The 23285-nt window shown below is 35.3% G+C and overlaps 1 protein-coding gene across 16 annotated transcripts in view; it reads left to right on the plus strand.

The window, feature by feature from the left end:
• LOC145303601 (muscle calcium channel subunit alpha-1-like) overlaps window positions 1-23285 on the plus strand; it is a 1244232-nt gene that overhangs the window by 1116673 nt on the left and 104274 nt on the right. For all 16 annotated transcript variants that reach the window (XM_080145164.1, XM_080145154.1, XM_080145170.1 and 13 more), the window contains 3 exons: window positions 161-291; window positions 15829-15939; window positions 19800-20119. In XM_080145164.1, the coding sequence (XP_080001290.1) occupies window positions 161-291; window positions 15829-15939; window positions 19800-20119 (562 nt within the window). The remainder of the gene's footprint in view (window positions 1-160; window positions 292-15828; window positions 15940-19799; window positions 20120-23285) is intronic.

Here is a 23285-nt window from a genome sequence, read left to right on the forward strand (position 1 = left end):
TGACATGGATTCTTTCGGAATTGTTATGGCTTATTATCTCTGAGCATCATGACTGGCTTCTTTGTTTTTGTTGCTTTTTTTTTTTCTTGCTATATTTTAAAAATGTGTCTTTAACATTTTTTCTCATGATAACCTTTTTCCTTTCCAATACGGCACATAGGGGACGATGAAGTCACTGTGGGAAAATTCTATGCAACTTTCCTAATCCAGGATTATTTCCGACGCTTTAAAAAGCGGAAAGAACAGATCCAGAAAATCCAAAAGGGACAAGAACATACAAATGCACTGCAGGTAAGTCAACTGCTTTATTCCCAAAGTGCAGCACACATTTCACAATTTAGTTGTTTTTTTTACAATTGTCATTTTTTGTGTGTTTTTTTCTCAGAGGTCTAGGTTTCCCAGCGGTTGAGTTAAGATATATAGACAATTTTCAATTTTAACTTTTTAAGTCAGTAATTTTGAAGTGTCATTTGGTCACAAAAATAGATATGTTATCTATTTGATAGATAACTAAACTTGAAGTTATTTCCCTTGGACATAAAACATATTTCCCCATATTTTGGGCTAACTTTAAATATCTACACATGCTGAGTTAGTAAGTACACATACATCTGAAATAGAGGTTTAGTCTGGGTCACTCATCTCACACTCCCCAGGTTTTGATTTTGGGATAAGACTGGAAATAACTGTTTCATTTCCCTGACGTGAGGAACACCAACTGCTCAGTGTGGGCCAAAAACTATAACGAAACAGTTCAGTGAATCTGCCTTCCACTTAGATAATGTATTAATCATTCCGCATTTAAGGATAAGCTCAAGCAAAAGAAAATAGATCACAATTATATAATTGCTGCAGTTATATCAAGAAGCAGCCACTTTTCTATTATAATCAGTGTCAGCAGAAAGTGGAGATGCTGCTGTTTCAAAATGTACATGTATATCTTTTTACTAGACTTTTTAGCTCATTAAAAGTTATAGCCCATTTACTTATAATGAGTGTACCCCCACTCCCCATGAGGTCCAGCAAGTGATGTAACCCAGCTTGTCTGCTCTAGTCACGAGTGGCTGCTGGAACTATGCTGTCTCTTTGGCGAGGGTCCTGGCTGATAAGACGTTTTAGGTGCATAGGTTGTCACTCTCCCCACGTTGTTTTTGATAGTGTGTAATTCGTTCAACTCTGGTCTCCAAAGTCAACATCACTGGAAAGTAGAGGTCATTTCAAATCAAAAGAAGAGAAGAAAAATAACTTGAAAACTCGGCTTATCGTATAACAAAAACAAGATAATTATTCAGGGGTAGTTATAAATTCTGATTGTTCTTGACTCCACAGACAAATACTTGGGGACTAGTGGCTTTTGTTAATAAAGTCGGGGTGACCAACACTAAGTCCGAGGGGCCTCTCTTCACAGTGTGGACTCAGTGGTTTGGAGCAGAGAGAGACCCAAGTGAAATGTGTTTTCTCTCAGAGGTCTGAGTCTCCCAACAGTCGAGTAGAGGTGTCCTCGAGGCTATTGTTGCCTCTCATTATATTCAAAACCAGGGAGCTTAGCCCTGCCTCCCTGATCAACAGAATTTTATTTCATGTGCCTTATCAAAAATGATTATTTCTAAAGGTTTTGAGGGATTTTTTCCCTTTCCTCCTCCTCGCCCTCATCTGCACTTATATGGGAGAGCTTTTGGTGCCTTCACCCACACTCCTGCTGTCTTTACTTCTTTTACCATCAGTCGTGGAATGCTCTTCCCAAAGGTCACCTATATAAGGCACCATAACAAAATCGGTTATCGAAATCTTTCCAAAGGGTTTCATGTCCGATTACAAATTAACTGACCACTTGACAACTACCTACTTGACTTGATTTTCTAGTGGTCCCTAAAATAAAACATGTGCCAAATTTTAACTGCCTTCAAGTATCCATCTTGTGGGAGAGAGGGGGGATCATTTTGATTATCTGTTAAGAACAAAGATTCCTTTTTTCCATCACCATCATCTTCACTGTTACATCCAACAATATGAAATCTCCTGAACTTATGTTAAAAGGACCATCCAGAAAACCGACCGCTTCTCGACTCCTCAGAAAGACTATTCAACGCCTGGGGCACCATCTGGTCACAGAGGCCTTTATGTAAAACTAGCAGGGATACCAAGCATTGCCTGGGGAAAGATAAAGTTGTGTTTGGACACAGCTACTAACTCACAAAATAAAAGAACAGATAAAAACAGGAAAATGTAATTGACAGAAAAAATAAGTATGTGAAAACCTGTTTAAGCGAATTCAGTCTAGAAAGATTTCTCGTGACAGTGTGTTGCAATGAAAACAAAGCGAGAATAATTCAGTTTTAAAAAAGTAGAGTTTGTTTTAAGCAAAATAACCATTATAAAAAAAAACAAAAAAACCCTCGAATCAAGAAAATTGTTATGACAAATAAAAATCCTGATAAAATGTTAAAACTTTCTTTTAAAAAAAGTCAAAATAAAGAAATTATTTAAAATTACAAAACAACTGTATTTAAAAAAAAAAAGAAAAGACAATCGTTACATGTATTCAAACATGAAAACTAGAGCTTATGACACAACTTCCTAATCCACTGACCCACAATGCTGAGAGCGAAATAATGTTGGAAATTCTGTTATTTAAAGAAATTCAAAAAAATAATGCTTGATTGTGCATGTGCAGTTGGCACAAAAACTAACCCTTTCCTTAGAAAAAAAATGGTCCAATTGACGGTGAAAGAATTAATGTATTTGGCCAATATTTGGATATTTGCCATCAGACAGATCAATGTTTCTAACGATACCGATTTTGTCAGTGTTCGTTGCGTGTGTTGAAAGTTTTTTGCAAATATACAAACATGATCGTGAATGCTTGATGCATGCGTAGTCGTTTAGAAGAGTCGATTTTACTGGCACTTCCTTCATTTAAAACTTTATTTCTATATGAAATAATTGACCATTTTTTCTAATTCTCACATATTATGCGGCTGAGGGATCATTCTTTCAGATGGTATCAGTCTCAACCCGGTCTGATGTGGCTGACAAAAGTTTTAGCGAGGCATACAAACATACATGCATACATACATTCACATACACACACAAACCGACATTTGAGATTTATATTATAGATTGATAATTGAATATGATTAAATTTGTGCGCATTCGTATATTTGAGAACCCTTGTTGCCTTGAATGTCTTTTTTAAGTAGCTCACTCTCACCTCTCATGTAAGTGGGCGAGTCTATTTCTATGGGAGGGGGGAGGTGACGCGAAGACCACTCCAGTCTTGTAACTAGGTGTCTTGGGTTCGATTCCACTTCTACATGCACTCCCTCTCCGGGGCCACAAGACACTCACATTGTGATCCAATGTTTTGAGGCTCTAGAGCAGTTGTGTGACTGTCCTTCTGAAGTTCGTCAACAAACAAGTTGGTCTGTTCACTTTGAAGGTTCTTACATCATTCTCAATATCTTCTGTGATCCTTCTTTTCGACTCTTCGAAGATTCGATCAAGTGTGCTGTCCCAGTAGAACTTTTGAAGTTTTGTCTTCAGCAGTTCCTGGAATGGGGCTATTAATTCGGCCTGAGAAAAAACCTGGTTTACCATTCCAAACCAGGATCTTATGTCAGTTATATTTTTTGATGTCAGAAAATTCCGTATTGCTTCAGTCATTTTTTTGGTGGGTTTTATCCTGTCTTCCGTTATCAAGAACCCGGCAAATTCCACCTCTTTTCCTGTGAAGTAAAATTTTGGGGGGTTTAATATGATACCATTTTTGCTGCAGTTATTTATATACTCCATAGTATGCCAAAATGATGTTTCAATAGTCGTCCCATTTTTTTTTTTTTACACAGTGGTCACCACTTATCAAGGCCCGGAAGCCACTCAGGGATAAGGGTTATTGCAAGTACATTACGTTAGTGTGGAGATTTGATGAAGTGTTTACTTAAGGGGGCGGTTCATTAGGAATTTGTTAACGTTGGACTTGAACACATCCAAGTTGTAGTTTTTGTCTCCTGTAATTGGGTTTCAACCTCTGGAAGGTTGGAACGTAGACCCCTGATGTTGGAGAAGGAGACCTGGTAGTAGGGGTCTACATTGGAAGATGGGGTTCTAGGTTTATTCAAGTTTTTTTTCCCATAGTATCGTGTCGTCAATACATCTTGTTTTCCTGGGCATATCTACAATGATATTCTCGAACCTGCGTGTATATGCATCTCCTGACGCTTGGAGTCCTTGTGGTGCCCGAAGATAAAGGTATCTACCCCATTCCGTGGTGAAGGTAGTTGCATCTCTTGCTGATGGAGAGAGGAGAGAGGATTAGACTATGATAGCCATTCCATGCACCCAAGATGGTTTTTCTAGTTTTTGCAGGCACCAGCGATGCCTGATTGAAAGGAGACGGTGTATGATGGGTTTCTCGTAGGGTAGCAGCATTGAGCTTTTGTAGGTCCACCATACGCCTTGGTGACCCGTCCTTTTTCAATGCAACCCCTATTCTGGAGCACCATGTTGTAAGTGTATCCACTGGTACAGGTTCTATGATGCCCAATGCCATGTTTCGGTCGAGGTCCTCCTTGACTCTTTTCTTCCAATGGTGTGGACAGCTGAGGGTTTGGCCCCCGGGATGAACATGATGTCCATGGGTTTTCCTTTCATCACCTGCAGCCATTGCTGTGGGCATACAATGAATGCACTGGACTCAAAATGCTCCTTCATCCATCGTTCCAATCGGAGTCTGTTTTCTTCTGTAGGGGCAAAAAAGATACTGTCCGGCTGAGGCAGGACATTAGTTCTTTGTGGGCACCTACATGGTGCCTTTCTGCTGTCGCTAGTTGCCACATTCTGCTGTGAAGTTAGGTTTGGAAAGTTCTCTGGTACTAGACCAAGGTCTTTTAGGGGGGACTCGGTCAGGCAGAAATCTGATATATTTTTTGATACATATATAATCTGACGTGTTTCCCATGATCCTACTCTGATTTTAGCAAGTATCATACCTTTTATGTTTAGTAGGTTTTTTGTTATTCCCCGTATTCGGTGCCTGGTCAGTACTAGATATTTGTCTGGAAACTTCAGAATTTTTTGGATTTCTGGTCCGCTAGAGCACGTCTGTGCCCCAGTGTCTGCGATTGCATCAATCCGGTGAGTATGGAGGCCAGCTGGTCCTATGGAGACGCGTCTGAATTCTGCATGGCCCTCTAGAATCAGTTATCTCTACCATCAGGGTTGGTGCTGGAACAGGTGTACCACTTCGGAATTTATTTCTGTTCAAATAAGGTGTGACACGGCCTTTGATTTTGTCAGGTTGGCTTCACGTCTCCTTTTTATTTGTCCATCTTGGCAAATCATCCAGTTACGACCCTTTTTGTGTCTTTTTGTGATGAGTTCTGGATTATGCTCCGACAACTCTTACTGTAGATCTGTTGTTGGACCCCTGCTTCGGTTTTCGGCAGACCCTTTTTAAATGTCTGGTCAAGCCACGATTGTGATAAGTCATCTTTGCTGCTGGGTAGCCCCCTCATCCTTTTGAGCCATTAGAGTGTGAGTTCTTCCCACACCATTTACAAGGTTCAGTGTCTCTCAGGGTTGATACGGTCTGGTTCTCCTGAGACTGTTGCCTGTGGCCCGACCTCCGTATGCTCATTGTAGTAGGGTATACACTGTCTGTTGAGATGGTGGGTAGACTTGTTCGTGGTCTCTAGGCTGACAAGCCTGTTGAATTTTTTCTTCCAGTGTTGTGTCACAACCTCAGACAGCACCTTGCTTTGATGCTACAGGTTTGCCAGCCCTGCCACCATTTGTCCTGTTACCATATCATTGGAGTAGCTAACTTTCCCACCACATCCTATCCTGTTTGAACAAGTCACTGAAAAGTTGCAGAATTTTGCGACTGATCGAAGTCATGCCATGAAGTCCGTAATCGATTCCCCCTCCTTTTGCCTTATGCAGTGGAATTCTTGCCAGTACACTTCTTTGTGTAAGCTTCTGACGGCTATGAGCTTTATGTGTCGTAACAGCTGTTCCTCTGTGACGGAGTCCAGTATTTCTGCTCCTACCATGTCAAACAACACCCTGTTTACTTCTGGGGCACAGGCCATTCTCAAATCGTTTCTTAATGCTGTTGGCTCTGCCAACCCACACATCTCTTTGTATATATTCCAGGAGTCAATGAATATCGTCCAGTCACTATCAGTTGGGCCTGGTTCTATGGTAGGTCTGTCGAGTCTCCTTGTAAGTGACTTACTTGGCTGTTCTCTATCTCTTTGCAGGGCAATGTTCTCTCGCTGTAGCTTGAGGATCTGTTGAAGTAATGTCTGCTGTGTTTGTTCGTCCATATTCCAATATTGTTTGTAGCAGGTTTCCTATATCGGTGACGCCATGTAAAGTATCGGAAATATTTGAGAACACTCGTTGCCATGAATGTGTTGTTTAAATAGTCCTCTCTCATCTGTCATGTAAGTGGGCAAGTCTACTTCTATGCGGGTGTGACGCCAAGACCACTCCGGTCTTGTAACTGGGTGTCTTGGGTTCAATTCCACCTCTACACTGGAAACACAGAATCTCCGTGAAAATGGACAAATGGTGCAGTTTCACGCCTTAAGACATGTATACTTGAATTCAACAACATGGAAAATGACTATATAAACATACATATCAAGTTTTTGAGTAATATGAAAAAAGAGCTCCAAAAGGGCATGTTTTTTTAGCCTTAAGAGGGATGCAAACCAGAATTTTGCCAGGGTCACCCATACTAAATTTATATTAAGAACAATGGCCTCTACATTTTGGCCAAGTTTCAGGAAAATCTAATGGGTGGATCAAACGCTATGGGGCAAAAAGTGTCATTTTGGGGCGTTTTTGACCTCTTTTGAGCCCCTGGGGATGCCGAATCCCAGTGCAGTTTCAGGCCTTAACACATGTATATTTGAGTTGACCACCATGAAAAACCACTATATAGTCAGACATATCAAGTTTTTGTTGAAATATGAAAAAAGAGCCACAAGTTTTTAGCACTAAAAGTCTCCAGGGACGCGAACCAGAATTTTACCATGATCACCCATACTGGATTTATATTAAGAACAATGAGCTCCACATTTTGGCCAAGTTTCAGAAAAATCTAATGGATGGATCAAAAGTTATGGGGCAAAATGTGTCATTTTTTGGTCATTTTGGGGCATTTTTTTTTACCTCTTTTGAGGCCCTGGGAACACAACGGGAATTTTTGCAAAAAAAAAAAAAAAAATTTTCTACTGTGCACATCTATTTAATGAAATACAATTTGTGGCAAAATTTCAGGAAAAACTAACGGACAATTATCTGGCAATCGTCCAGAATAACGGACGCACAGATACCACTGAAAACATAGGTCCCTCTATGGTAAAACGGGGACCAAGTTTTGTCAATGACAGAAGACTGCATTTACTTTCTGTAAAACTCTTTTCAGAAGTGTGTGTCATCTGTTTCTTTCTCACATCTTTCGCCTATAGAATTGGAAATGAGGTCAGTGGATGAGGTGGTGTCTGTTTCCTTGAGATCTACTTGAATTATTTTTAGTGTAGAATCAGTGTTTTGAATTGGTTCCTTATAGAGATTTGTTTTGTCTACAAAAGTTAAAGCTATGTGTTGCTCAATATGATTTTGAAAACGTTACCATTGATTGTTTTCACCCACCCCCCTTCCAAAACCTGCCCAGTGAGAGTGGGGGAGATGTGTCACATGGAGAAAAATGATATTAGAATGAAACAATAGATATGTAATGTGATCCCTAAAGTCAGGCTTAGATCTGATGACCTCTGAGGAAGGTTAAATCTAGACGGTATAAGGAGATGTGTGCAGAACAGGAGACTTCGATCGTATGGTAATGTTGAAAGAATGGATAAGTTTTGGGGCTTGACTCAGAACAATTGAAGCAGAAAGTTCAGTTCACATATGAAGGCTAAGGCATACATGGGAAGCAGAGGGATAAATAAAGACCTTTCCAGAGTTAGGTTAATATGTAAGTTAGTTTCTAAAAGTGATATAACATCTGCTACCATGTAAAATTAAATATTTTGAAGCATGCATTGCAGAAACACTTAATAATGAACGTTTCAAACACATTCCAACCTGATGATGTGTTTGGTCTATGTTGCCAAGCCTGTCTATTAAGGGATGATCTAGTCAGATGACCCCTGAGAGAACCAACTAACAAGTGTGAAACAGAAGTTGAATACAACTACACACAGAAAACAATGATCTTATATATCATATCTAAAACAAGTCATACACTGTCTCCTATGACTATGCAATCTCTACAGATACATGCCTCTGGTGCTACCAGATCAGGCTGCCCTGTGGCTTCCTGAGACGAAATGCACCTACATTGACGTTTTTTTTGTTTTCTGATCTTTTTTGTAAAACTTAATTATGTTCTGCAAAACCAAAAACAAAAACAACAGCCTATTTCCCCCTCCCCTTTTTATTTTATTTTTTCCTACCTTACTCCCGGTCCTGGATATGACCTTAAACTACATCCGATGGTGAGGTCCGGCTTATGGGCTTGGGGAGTGTGGAGCCACCTCTTAATTGCCATTGCTCCCAGGTCCACCCTGACCCGGAGTGGTAGTACCTGTTAGGGTCCCAACTATGGGTTAAATAGAAACAGATTTTAAAAAGGAAAAGAAACAACAAAAAAAGAAAGAAAAAGAAAACAAATATATTCTATTAAATTATCTATTTATTTATTTTTTTGCCCTGTCGGTAGGGCATGAGAGCAAACCGACTGCCCCCCTGCAGAGGGTAAAAATCCCTCAATGGGGCAACCAGTTAGCCGTGGGTTGCTACCCGTAAAGTCTTAGGACGTGATCCTGGTGATTGAGCGAACCTAAACCAGGATACATAGAAGTTTAGGCACCGCAACACATTACTTTGGCCCTTACTTCGATTAGACGGGCGGTCGGAGAGGCCCGATCCGACCAATCGGCCAGTCACGCCAAGCCCCACCATATATTGCCCATTCCAAAAACTCACTACTAATACAACACATCCCCCCTCTCCCACAAATAACCCTACTCCCTAATATATGATGGAAAGCGGTGGCTGAGGGTCAATCAATTAGGTGTGAATATCGATGACGAGGCTGTAAACCCCTCAGGATTGCTACAGATCCCATAGCAATATCAAGAGAGAACAGATAATCATTATGATACCACCAAAGTCGGTTATATCATCATTGTATCCCTGTAGAGGCTGGGCGAAAAGGTTTCCCCCCAGGCTCTTCCCAAATAGGACTCCGAGGTGGGTGGGGAACAAAGATGACGAAAAAAGAAAACAAAATATATGGCTTATTCCTCCCAAAAACCACCCAACCACCCAAAGAGAACCCACTCTGATGTCTCTGACATCAGTAGCTTTGACGAAGAGACGATAAAACCAAGGAACTCAACATTCATAGTAATAGAATCAATGGAGGAAACTCCATTGAGCAAACTATCACCTTTTAAAATTGAAAAAAATCTTAAAACTCTAAAACCAAAGTCTATTAAAAAACAATTTAACGGCAGCCTACTAATAGAAACCCATAACGAAGAACAAACTAAAGAAATATTGAAACTAAAATTATTTGAAAACATCAAAGTCAAATGCTACAGACATCCAACCCTAAATATCTGCAAAGGAGTAGTGAAAAGCCACGAACTTGCACTTTGTCCCTTGGAGGAAATCAGGACAAACTTACAGAAACAAAATGTGTTAGATGTTCGCAGAGTTCAAATTAAAAAAAACAGTGAGAAAATCGATACCAATACATATATACTAACTTTCGATTCCCTCACCATACCCAAAGAAGTGAAAGTCGGATATATGAAAATAAATGTAGAAATTTATATTCCAAACCCCCTCCAATGCTTCAAGTGCCAGAAGTTTGGACACCATCAAGATCGGTGCACACGATTACCAGTGTGTGGAAGATGTGGAGAAAGTGGCCCACACATTGACTGCAGAAAAGATTTCAAGTGTGCCAACTGCCTGGGAAACCATGGCGCTGGCTCTAGATATTGCGAAATATGGAAAAGAGAAAAAGAAGTGACCAAACTAAAACATATAAAGAATATATCCTACCCAGAGGCCAGGAAAATCATTGAAACTAAAACATATGCAGATGCAACAAAAAAAACTAATCCAATCAACAATCAAAATGGTCATATACATGTAACGGATACAACTGACAAGAAAATTGATGTCCTAAGCAAACTAATAAAGGAAATGAAAGAACTATTAGAAGAAATGAGGAAAATGAATAGTGCAATGTCTGCAACCAATCCAAGGATAATATTAAGTAAAGACACTACTGAACCACAAAAAGAAACAAAACCACAAACCATTTCTACAAAAACAACCGAACAACCATCAAACACATCACAAGCCAGAAAAGAATCCAAAATTCCCCCAGACAAAAAAAAAAAACAAACAAAAACAGGAAAAGAAAGATCCCGATCTATATCTCGAACAGGGACTCCGACAGAAAATAGATTTGAGGGATTGGAGACGATGGAAGTTGAACACAATTCCAAATGATGAACAAAATATTACAATGGAATATCAGAGGGATAAAAGCAAACCAAAATGAACTCACATTATTAATAACAAATATGAGCCCAGCACTTGTCTGTCTATAGGAGACCTTTCTGAAAGAAAATAATACCATCAACATAAAACACTACACATCTTACAACTACATAAATAAAGATACGGACAGAGCTTCTGGAGGCACATCAATACTTGTGAAGAATGAAGTCCCTCAAAGACAAATAAATATAAACACAAACTTGCAAGCAATTGCAGTTTCGGTGACTCTACATAGAACTATAACACTTTGCTCAATATACATCCCTCCAAAAGATACAATCAACGAAACTGAGATAACTCAATTAATAAAACAACTCCCTAAACCCTTTTTTCTACTAGGAGATCTCAACAGTCACAATGTAATATGGGGAAGTAAAGAAACAAATAAAAAAGGAAAAGAAATAGAAAACATAATAAATAAAAATAATCTATGCCTCCTTAATAATCAAAACTACACCTATATGTATCCAGCAACAGGTACTTTCACCGCCATTGACCTTACCTTATGTGATCCTTCCATATATATGGACTATGACTGGAAAGTACACAATGACACCTGTGGGAGTGATCATTTCCCAATCATCCTGGAAAGTCTAAGTACTAGCACTGAACAAAAAACACCCAAATGGAACCTACATAAAGCAGATTGGGAAGACTTCCAGGAACAGTGCAAAAACCAATTAATTATCGAAAAGAATGATGAAGATGACCATTTGAACTACTTCATTAAAACACTGACAAACATAGCAAATAATACCATACCGAAAACAACCAAAACCAACAATCACAACAAACCTTGGTTCACAAAAGAATGCAGAAAAGCCATCAGAGCTCGACGAGCTGCCATGAGAAAATTCGAAAAGTATCCAACAAGCGAAAATCTGGATTTCTTCAAAAACAACAGAGCAAAAGCCAGACGAATCATAAAGGAATCTAAAAGAACAACTTGGAGAAATTATATATCCAAAATTAATGTGAATACCAAGGCGAAAACAGTTTGGAACATGATGAGGAAAATAGAAGGAAAGTGTAGTAGTACACCAATATCCCACATTTCTAAAGGCAACAAAATATACACCGATCAAAAAGACATTTCCAATAACCTGGCAGATAATTTATCAAAAATTTCATCATGTGACAGACAAACAGAGAAATTCAAAAAGATTAGAGAAAAGGAAGAGAAAAAGAAAATTCTATTTAAATCACAAAATACTGAAAAATACAACCAACCTCTTACCTTGCCTGAATTAAAAGAATCGCTAACCAAATCCCATGACACAGCTACAGGGCCCGATGAAATACCTACTTGAAATTTTCAATATTATATGGTCCAGTGGAAACGTACCCGAGACCTGGAAAGAGGCCACAATAATACCAATCCCCAAATCTGAAAACTCAAACATCCAATCCCAATCAAGTAACGTCTCAGATCCATTGAATTTCAAGCCAATAGCTCTAACAAGCTGCATTTGTAAGACCATCGAAAGGATTATAAACAAAAGACTAATCTGGTTCCTGGAAACAGAGAATCTTATTACAGAATTTCAAACAGGATTCAGGAAAAACCGAAGTTCAATAGACCACATAGTCAGACTTGAAACCTTCATCAGAGAAGCCTTTGTAAGGAAGGAACATTTAACAGCAGTGTTTTTTGACATGGAAAAAGCCTACGATACTGTGTGGAAGTACGGTGTTACAAGGGATCTGAAGGCGCTTGGACTAAAAGGCAGAATGCCAATTTTTATTGAAAATTTTTTAAAAAATAGACGGTTCAGAATAAAGGTTGGCACAGCTCTCTCGGACTTGAAAGAACAAGAGAATGGAGTACCTCAAGGGAGTATACTGTCAGTGACCCTGTTCAGTATCCGAATTAACAACATTGTAAAAAACCTTAACCCTGGGGTAGATTGCTCCCTATATGTGGATGACTTCCTAATATGCTGTAGATCTAGATATATATCTATAATAGAAAGGAAGCTTCAATTGTGCTTAAACAAAGTAATGAGATGGACGGAAGAGAATGGATTTAGATTCTCCAAAAGAAAAACGAAATGCATGCATTTCTGCAAACTAAAGAACATGCATAATGATCCTGTCCTAACCATGGAAGGAATGCCCATACCCGTTACTGACCAGTACAAATTCTTAGGGATTTTATTTGACAAAAAGTTAACATTCATCCCACACATAAACTATCTGAAAAAAAAAATGTAACAAAGCTGTAAATCTTTTGAGAGTGGTAGCACATACCGATTGGGGTGCAGACAGGGAAACACTCCTTAAACTTTACAGAGCACTAGTCCGCTCAAAGCTAGACTACGGTTGTTTCATATATGGATCAACCCGAACATCATATATAAAAAGCCTAGACCCTATTCACCATACTGGCCTAAGATTGGCCCTAGGAGCATACAGAACTTCCCCCGTGAACAGTCTAACACGGAAGCACACGAACCCCCACTAGATCTAAGGCGAGAAAAGTTAGCCCTTCAATATTTACTGAAACTGAAATCTTGCCCAAACAACCCTGCATACCAATGTACCTTCTATCCTAAATATGAAGAACTCTTTAACATGAGAAGAAAAACTATCAAAACGTTCGGGCTCCGAATGAAGGAAAGCATTGAAGAATCGAAAATTCCAATCTCCAGCATTCACAACTTCATACTGCCTAAAACACCCCCATGGACCATGAAACAAGTTGAAATAAAACTCAACCTAAACAAAAAGTCCAAATCTACCACAAACCCTATTGAATACCACGACGAACTTCAACATTTAAAATTACAATATTCAGACTACACCTTTATCTACACAGACGGGTCTAAAAGCAACAATCACACTGGATGTGCAGCAACGTACCATAAAACCACAATGAAGAGAAATCTTCAAAATGAAGCATCTATATTCACTGCAGAGACTATAGCTATCGATCTAGCACTCAACATAATTTCAGAGGAAACCACCAAAAACTTCATCATTCTCACAGATTCTCTATCAGTCCTATTATCTATACAAAATCAAAAACAAGAAAATCCACTAACAACAAAATTAATAGAAAAAATCAATATCCTTTCAACTACTAAAAACATTATTCTTGTCTGGATCCCCAGCCATGTGGGGATCAAAGGCAATGACAGGGCAGATATAGCTGCAAAAAGATCTTCTCACCTTCCAACTGACAATTTTAAGATTCCACATACTGATCTTAGACCCCAGATAAAAGCATACATACAGGAAAAATGGCAACTGCGGTGGAGTCAGCAAGAGGGCAACAAATTATACTCAATCAAACCTGAACTTAAGGAACGATGTCCGGACATCAAGAGATCACGCCGAGAAGATGTGATACTGACTCGGCTGCGCATAGGGCACACCAACTTTACTCATTCTTATATACTAAATGGAGAATCGGCGCCAGAGTGCATCCCATGCCAGGAGACACTCACAGTAAAACATATCCTAGTTGGGTGTGATGACCTGACCCCAACTAGAAAATTATATTATACAGAAAGCAATATGGAAGACCTTTTTGAAAAGGTCAACTCAGCAAATATTCTAGCATACCTAAGGAAAGTAAATTTATATAAGAAAATTTAAGGAAATTTAAAGTTACCCAAATATACACATCCATGTATAAATACAACATTTAATGTCTTAGTTCAATTTTATAAAAAAAAGGGAGGAAAGGCTGAAAAAGTCATTCCCCCCTCCCAATAAAAAAAGTTAAAAAAAAAAAAAAAGGACTCCGGCATTAAATGACCACATAGGTTGATATGCCGTAAAACCAATCAATCAATCAATCAATCAGATACATGCCTAGAAAATGGAGCAATAAAACCTGAAATAGTGATATAGGACAAAAAAAAAAAGAAGCAACCTTAGAAGTTAGTGTCCCCAATGATGCTGTGTTAAACAGAACTAAGAGGGAAACAATAATGAAATACCAAGGCCATGTATGGCATGAAAAGAAACTGGAATCTTAGGAAGATCTCTATAATTCCAATAATTATTGGAGAAACAGAACTCCTGAAAAAGAATTTAAAAATTTTTTTAGCAAATATACCCAGTGAACCAAGTGCAAAAGAAATTCAGACAATTGCACTTTAAGGGGCAGTCAGAATTTTAAAAAGTTGGAATATCTGAGTTAGCAGGTGAATATTTGGCATTTGGTAGGATGCCCCATCTCTAGCTTGAACAAACTGACAAGAGAATAAAAAAGAAACAAATTGACATTGAAATCTTGTAGGTATGCCTTTATCCTGTTCTGAAGTAGTAATCACCAACTAGAGATGATGATATATCTCATCCAATTACACCAGTTTTTTGTTGGAAATCTATCCTTCCCAAACATGTCTTCCTTCACATGTGCTGCGTAAATATATTCATCATTATGTCTTTTTAGAATCTTGGGTGGTTCTTCGTTATTAAAGCGAAATTCAAAAATTAAAATATTGAATTTTAAGTAAAACCAATGGTATCTACTAAATTGTCATGTCACAGTATCCCAAAATTATGAAAAACGATTAGGTAAAAAAAATTAATTATTAGTGAAAATTAGAAAACATTGAGTTTTGCAAGTGAGTTTGACTCGTAACAAGGGAGGTAATAATTTTCTGAAATCTTGGGCCAATTTAGCAAAACTTAATTTTCGCTAATTCTCATCGAAAACTGTTTTCATTAATAATTAATTTTCTACTTTATCTTTTTTTCATAATTTTTTTTGGATATATTCATTGCTGCAACATGACAATTAAGTAGATAGCTTTGGTTTTACTTGAAATTCAATATTTCCAGATGTTCATTTTTAAATTTTGTTGTTCTTACAAAGAATCACCAAATCTTGTTTTAATAAACGGGAAGCATAACTCGTTTAATGGATACCTTTTGGACAAATTCAATTTCTGTCTGATCTATTGTGGTCATTTAGACCCAAGTAATGTTCGGAAATATGTCTATACTTCATTTTCCCCCAAGCTATAGGTAAAATTTAGCAATTTTTGGTCAATTAAGCATAAGCAAAAAATAATTTACAGTTGGCATTGTGTTTCAGTATTAATCAAAAAAGGATTGAAATGCTATGAAATAAACACGCCAAATATTTTAAATATCGGAATTTTGTGATCAAATTAATTTGTTTCTAATCTTAAATTTTTGTAGCTGAGCAAAGCTGCTCACTTTGCTGTTTTAACAGTTTTTATTAATTTGATGGAGTTTTTTTTTTTTTTCCAGGCTGGTTTGCGTGCTGTGCATGATCTCGGACCTGAAATTCGAAGAGCGATTTCTGGTAATTTGGAAGAAGAAGACTTTCCTGAACGAGATATTGAGGAGCCAATGCATAGGGTAAGCAAAATTGATATGTGAAAAATTACATCATAAAAAAAAAGACCCATGCTGGTGACAAAATCACTATGTACATTATTACAATGAGATTTTATATATATATATATATATATATATATATATATATATATATATATATATATATGTGTGTGTGTGTGTGTGCATGTATTAGCTATAGGATGATTGTAATATTCTTCAATTCTGATACAATTATTGATTCCAATTCTTTTAAAATTTCTAAATATATATAGAATTGATTTTACTGTAAAACCAGGAAATAAATTTTGGGCAAACATAAAAATAAAATGCGTATATATATATATATATATATATATATATATATATATATATATATATGCACACACTAGTATTACTGGTAATTTAAAATCAATCAATAAGTATTTATCATTTTATCATGAATATCAGCAATGAAAAATTAAACTTTAAGCAAAAACAAACAATATAAAAATCGTTTTTGACATTGGAAAATAGGCATAAATTTTTTTCTGATTCTTCCAATTCTGATTAATCATCTCAACATACGCATATATATATATATATATATATATATATATAGTCTTTGAAGTTTTTAACCTTTAAAACTATACAAAAAAGATTAAAAAATATTTTTATCATTCGTTAGAAAACCATCTAGTTAGTAAGTCATTTAATCACCTGCAATCACTGCATCAACTCGCTCTCGAATTTACTATAGTACTAATAATTTATTTTTTAAGGGATCATCAGTTGTTTATCATGAAACACTGTTTTGGGGATTTAAAAACAAAACAGTATATTACATCATGGCTCCCCAGGAGTGTTGATCAAACACCACCTCCCTTAATCTTAGGAAGAAGACATGTTACAAACATTTGATCCAATTTCCTATTCTTAATTGCAATTACTAACCTTTTCATACTATAAAAATGAATTTCTTACCTGTGTGATTCATCAATTTCCAAATTAAAAATGGATATATTTTTTAATTTATCAATCTTGTATTTATAAGATTAGAATTAATCCATTTAACTACTTATCACCCCCACTATGATTAGTATTTTTGTATATTTACATTCTTATTTATTTAAAATTAAATATATATAAAGGTTAAAAATATTTATTCCTATATACATTTTTTTTTTTATATGTAATTATAAATACATTTTATACATTGCTAATATAGTTTTGGATTTCCTTTATTAATATAGTCTGGTTAATCTTAAATGATTCAAAAGCATCAGGATAACGAACAAATGCTTTATTTAACTGTTTAAATATTTTATTTTTATCCCCACCTTGTTTTATCATCCTTATTACTAAGCTAGAAACTGGTGCTATAAAATCTGTTAATTTTAAAGTAACGCAAGCTATTCTCGAAAACTCTGACATAATGGTTCCATAAAACATAAAAACAGAGCAAGTACTATCTTTATGCGGCATACATACTATTTGAAAGGGGAAAGCTTTTCTTTTATCAAATATTTTATAAAGAAATATCCCATTCTCAATTTTTATATCTAAATCCAGAAATGTAGCCTATTGTCCTCTATATTCACAATTCAATTTTAATTCGTTTGGATATATCAGATGCTTATTTTTTTTTTAATTCATCATTATCATTTATGCATATAAGGTCATCTATAAATCTCCTACACCCATGAAAGTTATGTTTTAGATATATCAGTTTTTAATAGTGATGACATATATATATATACTCGAGTCTATGTAAATACAAATTTGCCCAAAATGGGATACCTATCGTTTGGAGTAATATTTTATTTCCTATTTGAAAATAGCATTCTTTAATAAGATAACTTATAAGTATTTTTAAAATACCTTTAGAAACACTCGTTTTGCTGTTTTTATTTTTACACCAGAAAGCTTTAGAGTTTGAAAAGTCTATATATTTACCTTTTCCACCTTTTAAAAGCTAAATCTACAGTATCATTTAATTCTTCTATAAGTTTTTCGTGTGGAATTTTAGTATATAGCGTACTGAAATCATAAGTAGCTATAGATTTTGCTTTTATTCTGGAATTTATTTTATCTAATTTTTCTTTCACTGGTTGGGAATTATTTACTACCCAAAATAGATTTATATTACTATAGAATTTTCTTTTCAGGTGAAAATTATTTATTTGATTTATAATTAATTTAAATATTTTAGATATAGCTTTACTTAAAGGTTTAGTGATGCACGTCTTTGAACCTATTATAAATCTAGCACTAACTGGATTTTTGTGCATTTTAGGTATCCAATACATACATGGAAGCTTTTCGTTTTTTTCTCCTAACTTTAATCCTACTTTATCACTAATAATACTATTATTCAGAATAATGCTATCTAAATTAATATTACTTACTTTATCTGAAACGTTACCTATAATTCCTACTTCTATCAATAAACGTTGTATATAATATCTTTTACATATAAAAGCCATATTGTTTGCCGCTTTATCAATCGGAACTATTACAAACTTGTCTTGAAGTATTTTAAGTTCCTCCAGTATTTCTGAATTTTTTAAAAGAGGATTGGTTTTTCTAGGGTGTTTAATTTTTTTTTATATGTTTAACCTTTTCATTTACACATTCAAGTATACTATTTTTCCATGCATCAAACATAGACTGTGCTAATTTATATTTCTTTACCATAGACATAATAAAACCTTCTAGTGCTTTAGTTACTTCTTTAACGCATTTAGTGTAATTTAGGCTCTCTATAATTCGGACCCTTACTAAGGAGTTTTCTTAATTTAGAATTATTTACTATCTTTAAATATATATATATTTCCCCTAAAACCTCTGACTTTGATGAAGAGTAGACTAAAACTTGCTGCTATGGTTTCTAATGATCTGAAATAACAACAAGGGGAGACGACATGATTCCAAATATTTTTTGTATGCTAACCCCCCCCCCCTTTTTGGAAATATATTATGAATATCTCCAGTATAAATTAATCCTTATACACTGTGAAATTTACTTTATGTATGAAAACCAAAGAGAGGGGATATGATAAATATTTGGAATAAAATCTAGTCTCCCCTTGCTGTTATTTCAGATGTGTGTGCATGTAAAAAGGAAATTTACCAGAAAAAGTATACATTTAATAACAAAGCATATATAAGTTATTGAGATATTTTAAATTTCAGTAACCAAGTCTTTGCTTATTTTTCTTTTTTAAAAAATTTCAAAATGATTCTATATAACTTGAGAATTATTTTATGTATAAACAACCATGGATAAACATAAATTCTTACGATCATTCATGATGAAAGTCATCTACTCGTTGCTACGCATTGATTGATTTTGATTGTGATTGACTGATATACAGACAAACCTGAGCTGTTGACGTCATGTGTACTACCATACCAAAACATATCACCTTAAGTTTTGATACTACAATCATTAACTGATCTATTCAACGTTTTGATACTTCAGTCATTGACTGATCTAGTGGTATCAAAACTTAAGGTGATATGTTTTTGTATGGTAATACACATGACGTCAACAGCTCGGGTTTGTCTGTATATCAGTCAATCAAAATCAATGTGCAGCAATGTGTAGATGACTTTCATCATGAACGATTCTGAGAATTTATGTTTATCAACGTTTTGATACTACAATCATTAACTGATCTACTCAACGTTTTGATACTAGAATCATTGACTGAGCTACTCGTACAATGATTCAATATTTTTATCTTCTTTTGCTCATGATAAGACTTGATAACCAAGTACTTGATTTATTTTTCTTAATTCTTGTCAATTTGTTTTGGTTTTGCTAGTGTCTCATGATTTTTTTTCCTATTTTCTTTTATTCTCTCAGTTGTTTGATTTTTTTTTGTCTGTCATTTTTCCAGCGAAATCACAGTTTGTTTGGCACGGTTGTCTCAGCCTTGACTGGTCATAAGCCCATACCATTTAGTAACCGAACACAGTCGCTCCATTTGAATCACACCCAGCCACACCCAAAGGTGTCGCCATCGAACTCCATAACTGCACCTACTTCAAAATTGTCGCCACAAAATTCAATCAATGGTAAAGTGTCGCCAGCTCTTTCTTGCAATCATATCAATGTGGACTATGTTAACGCTATCAACCGAACCCCAACGCCTCTGGCTCCTGTAAAGGTTACTCCGGCTAGTCAGGCTGCCCCACTTCATGATACTAAACAAGACAGGTATGGAAAGAGTTATCTATTCACACTTACACACTTTCAGTTTTGTTTTGTTTCATTCACTTGGCATCTCTTGTTACATATTAATGAGCACAGACGGGTTATAACCACATGCCAATACTCTAAAAGCTGCTGTCTTTTCTTATGTATAATACGATTTGAGTATAATACTGGCTCTATTTTTCTGAAGATAAAAAAAATACATATTTAAATATAATATAATCCTATGGTAGCCATCACAAAGTAAAAAAATATTTTACAAAGGTACACCATACATTGAAATCTCGGTCTCATGCATATATTTCACTAAAACATTTAAGTTTTTATATTCATCATCACTACATAGTCATTAATTTGGTTAGCATCATACTATTAGCAATATACAAGATTCACCCATCATTATGAATTTTGAAACACAATGTTAGGCATAAGAAGCTATATTTTAGTCCTATGTAAAATGGATAAAAAAGAGTGAAATTCCTATGTGAAAATTCAGGTACTCCTGATTTTTGTTAAATTTCAACAGTAGGTATTAGCAGGAGTTAATCAATATTACCTAAATTTCAGAGATTTTTGTTGGGGTTGGGGTATATTATAAATTTGATCCATAGTCATTAGACACAAATTAAGCAAGATTTCAATTTCTTTTAAATACCTCTTAAGATTAAGCCTTGAATTTAGATATTTCCTACAATCAATGTGATGGATTTTGATCGAAATTGGAATAAGGATTCTAGACCTATGGTTTAGTAACATTATATGTTGATGTTAATCTTCTGTAGAGGACATAATAATTTCTCTTTGGAGGAATTTATTTTAACCATCCTGGGAAAGATATTCTTCTAGTAAATCATTTCTGTGAAAGCATCTTTGATATTTTTGTTTATGTCATTTTCAAAGTGTAAGTCGGATAGGGATCACTTGATTGAGTCACATCATTCTTGACCATCCTTATGGTCTTTTGATAGTTTTTATGAAGACTTAAAATGTTTGACGTATGTTACTTTCTGATTGCAGTCTCACTAAATGGTCAAACTATAACAGTTTTCTTTTAAGTATTATAGTATTCCCAATTGAAGAAAATAAATGTGATTACTTTCTCTAACTAAACATACCCTGAAATACCCAGTAATAATAAGAAATTAATATAGTTTGCTTGAAGCATTTTTAGTGTGTATAAAAAGGAAATTTAAACTTATAGAAGGCAACATAATGCAGAGGTAAAACAGATAGATACAAACTGAAGCAAGTTAAGATATAATTGTGGAATAAGCTATGCAGATTCACCTTTATTAATACTATATATATATATATATATATATATATATATATATATATATATATATATATATATATATATATATATTATTAAAGGTGCATCTACATAGCCATTCCATTATTTTATTTAAATTTGCTTCAGTTTGTCGATTCCGTTATATCTCTGCATTTTCTACTTTCTATAAATTTAAATTTCCTTTTCATACCAAATAATATATTTGGAGGTGTTAATTAATCAATAATGCATTTCTGTTTGATATGACCTTTTGGTTAGGGGCAAAGTGTAGCATCTCTTCTGCTGCTACACTCCATCTTTATTGACCTCAACAAGTGTAGAGAAAACCCTTCCAAGTTGAGAATATTTTTATTTTTGTCCCAATCCAGTGCCACTTTGTATCTGACTCTGCCCTTATAAGGAGTCAAATAGATACGGACTTTATTTTTTATTAAACTATATATGCGGCATAATCAAATTGACACATCGGTTCATATTAGATACCCAAAGTTAAGTAACATTGAGCCTGGTCAATATGAGATGGGTGAACATTAAAGAATACTAAGTGCTGTATGTAGGAAGCTGTCAACATCTTGCAAGAGTTGCAAAAGCCTTATGTCATCATCTCTCCTAACAGGGATATACATGCGACTGGGGACCACTTGCGAACTTGATATTCCCATGAAACTTCCCCCTTCAGGGAAAGCTGGTTCAACCTACCTTGAATGAATGCTGCTGACATTATTAAACTATAAAAAAATAATGTCTTTCATTAAAAAGAAGAAAGGTTCATAAAAATTATCAAAATTAAAATATAAACAACATTTATTAAAGCATATTGCATATTTTTCTTTAAATCAGTTTTCATAAATTTTCTGTATTTGATATAAAAGAGCTTCAATTATACTAACGCCATAGACCAAATGCGTATCAACACTTGATTACTTTGTGTTTTCTAATTCAGTATGCTGACTGAGTGTTTTTCTTAGAAGAACCTAAGTCTGCCGTGAGATTGCATACCTCCACCTGACAATATGAGGATGGGTCAAAGTCATATGTAAGCCTAACTTCTCCATATTCTAGGAAGTATTCCTAAAGTTATGCTCTGGAAATGTTGATAACTTGAAAAAATATTTATCTGATTATGCCGACATGGTGCATGATGGTTATTGTTGTCAAAGAGCAGCATGTCTATATTAAAAATATGGAACAATTGAAATACCGTCAAAATATCGACCATGATCAAATTTTTCAAGGTGAAAAGTAATATAAAACATGTGACTACAATACGATTTTTTTACAATAAAAAGAATCAAAGTTATCGTCAGATATGTGAACAAATTGTAACCTTTACTTCCAATTTAGTTATCCCAAAATTTAATCACTTCATCCACCTGATGTTTTGACCAAATTTGGTAATGTTTAGTGAAGTGATATGGACAACCTAAGGATAGGTCAAAGTATTATCTGGGATATGAAGTATTGTTCGTGTTATGATATGAAAATGTTGGTACTTAAAAAAATTATTTATCTGATTAGGCTGAATTTTTGCATTTCGATTACTGTCATCAAAGAGCATCGCATCCGATTGTCAAATTTGGAAAAATGTGTTGAAATTCTATCGAAAATCTTTACATCCATTGAACTTGTCACGATTATAGAAAATGTAAGATTTCATTGGCTAGAATATAGACCGAATAGTGAGTCTCTACAATAAACCAAACAAAAATTATCACCAGAAGTATGACTTTCACCTTGATCCTTTGATCTAGATATCTCAAAATTAAGTTAGTTCTAAGTTGGACTATAACTGATTATTTGACCAAGTTTGGTGATACTTGGTCCGGCGATGTTGACACTAGGTTGTGCACAAAGAAAAATAGTGATAAACAAACT

Source organism: Euprymna scolopes, chromosome 19 (genome assembly GCF_053919585.1).
Source record: "Euprymna scolopes isolate OS-2025 chromosome 19, ASM5391958v1, whole genome shotgun sequence".
NCBI lineage: Eukaryota > Metazoa > Mollusca > Cephalopoda > Sepiida > Sepiolidae > Euprymna > Euprymna scolopes.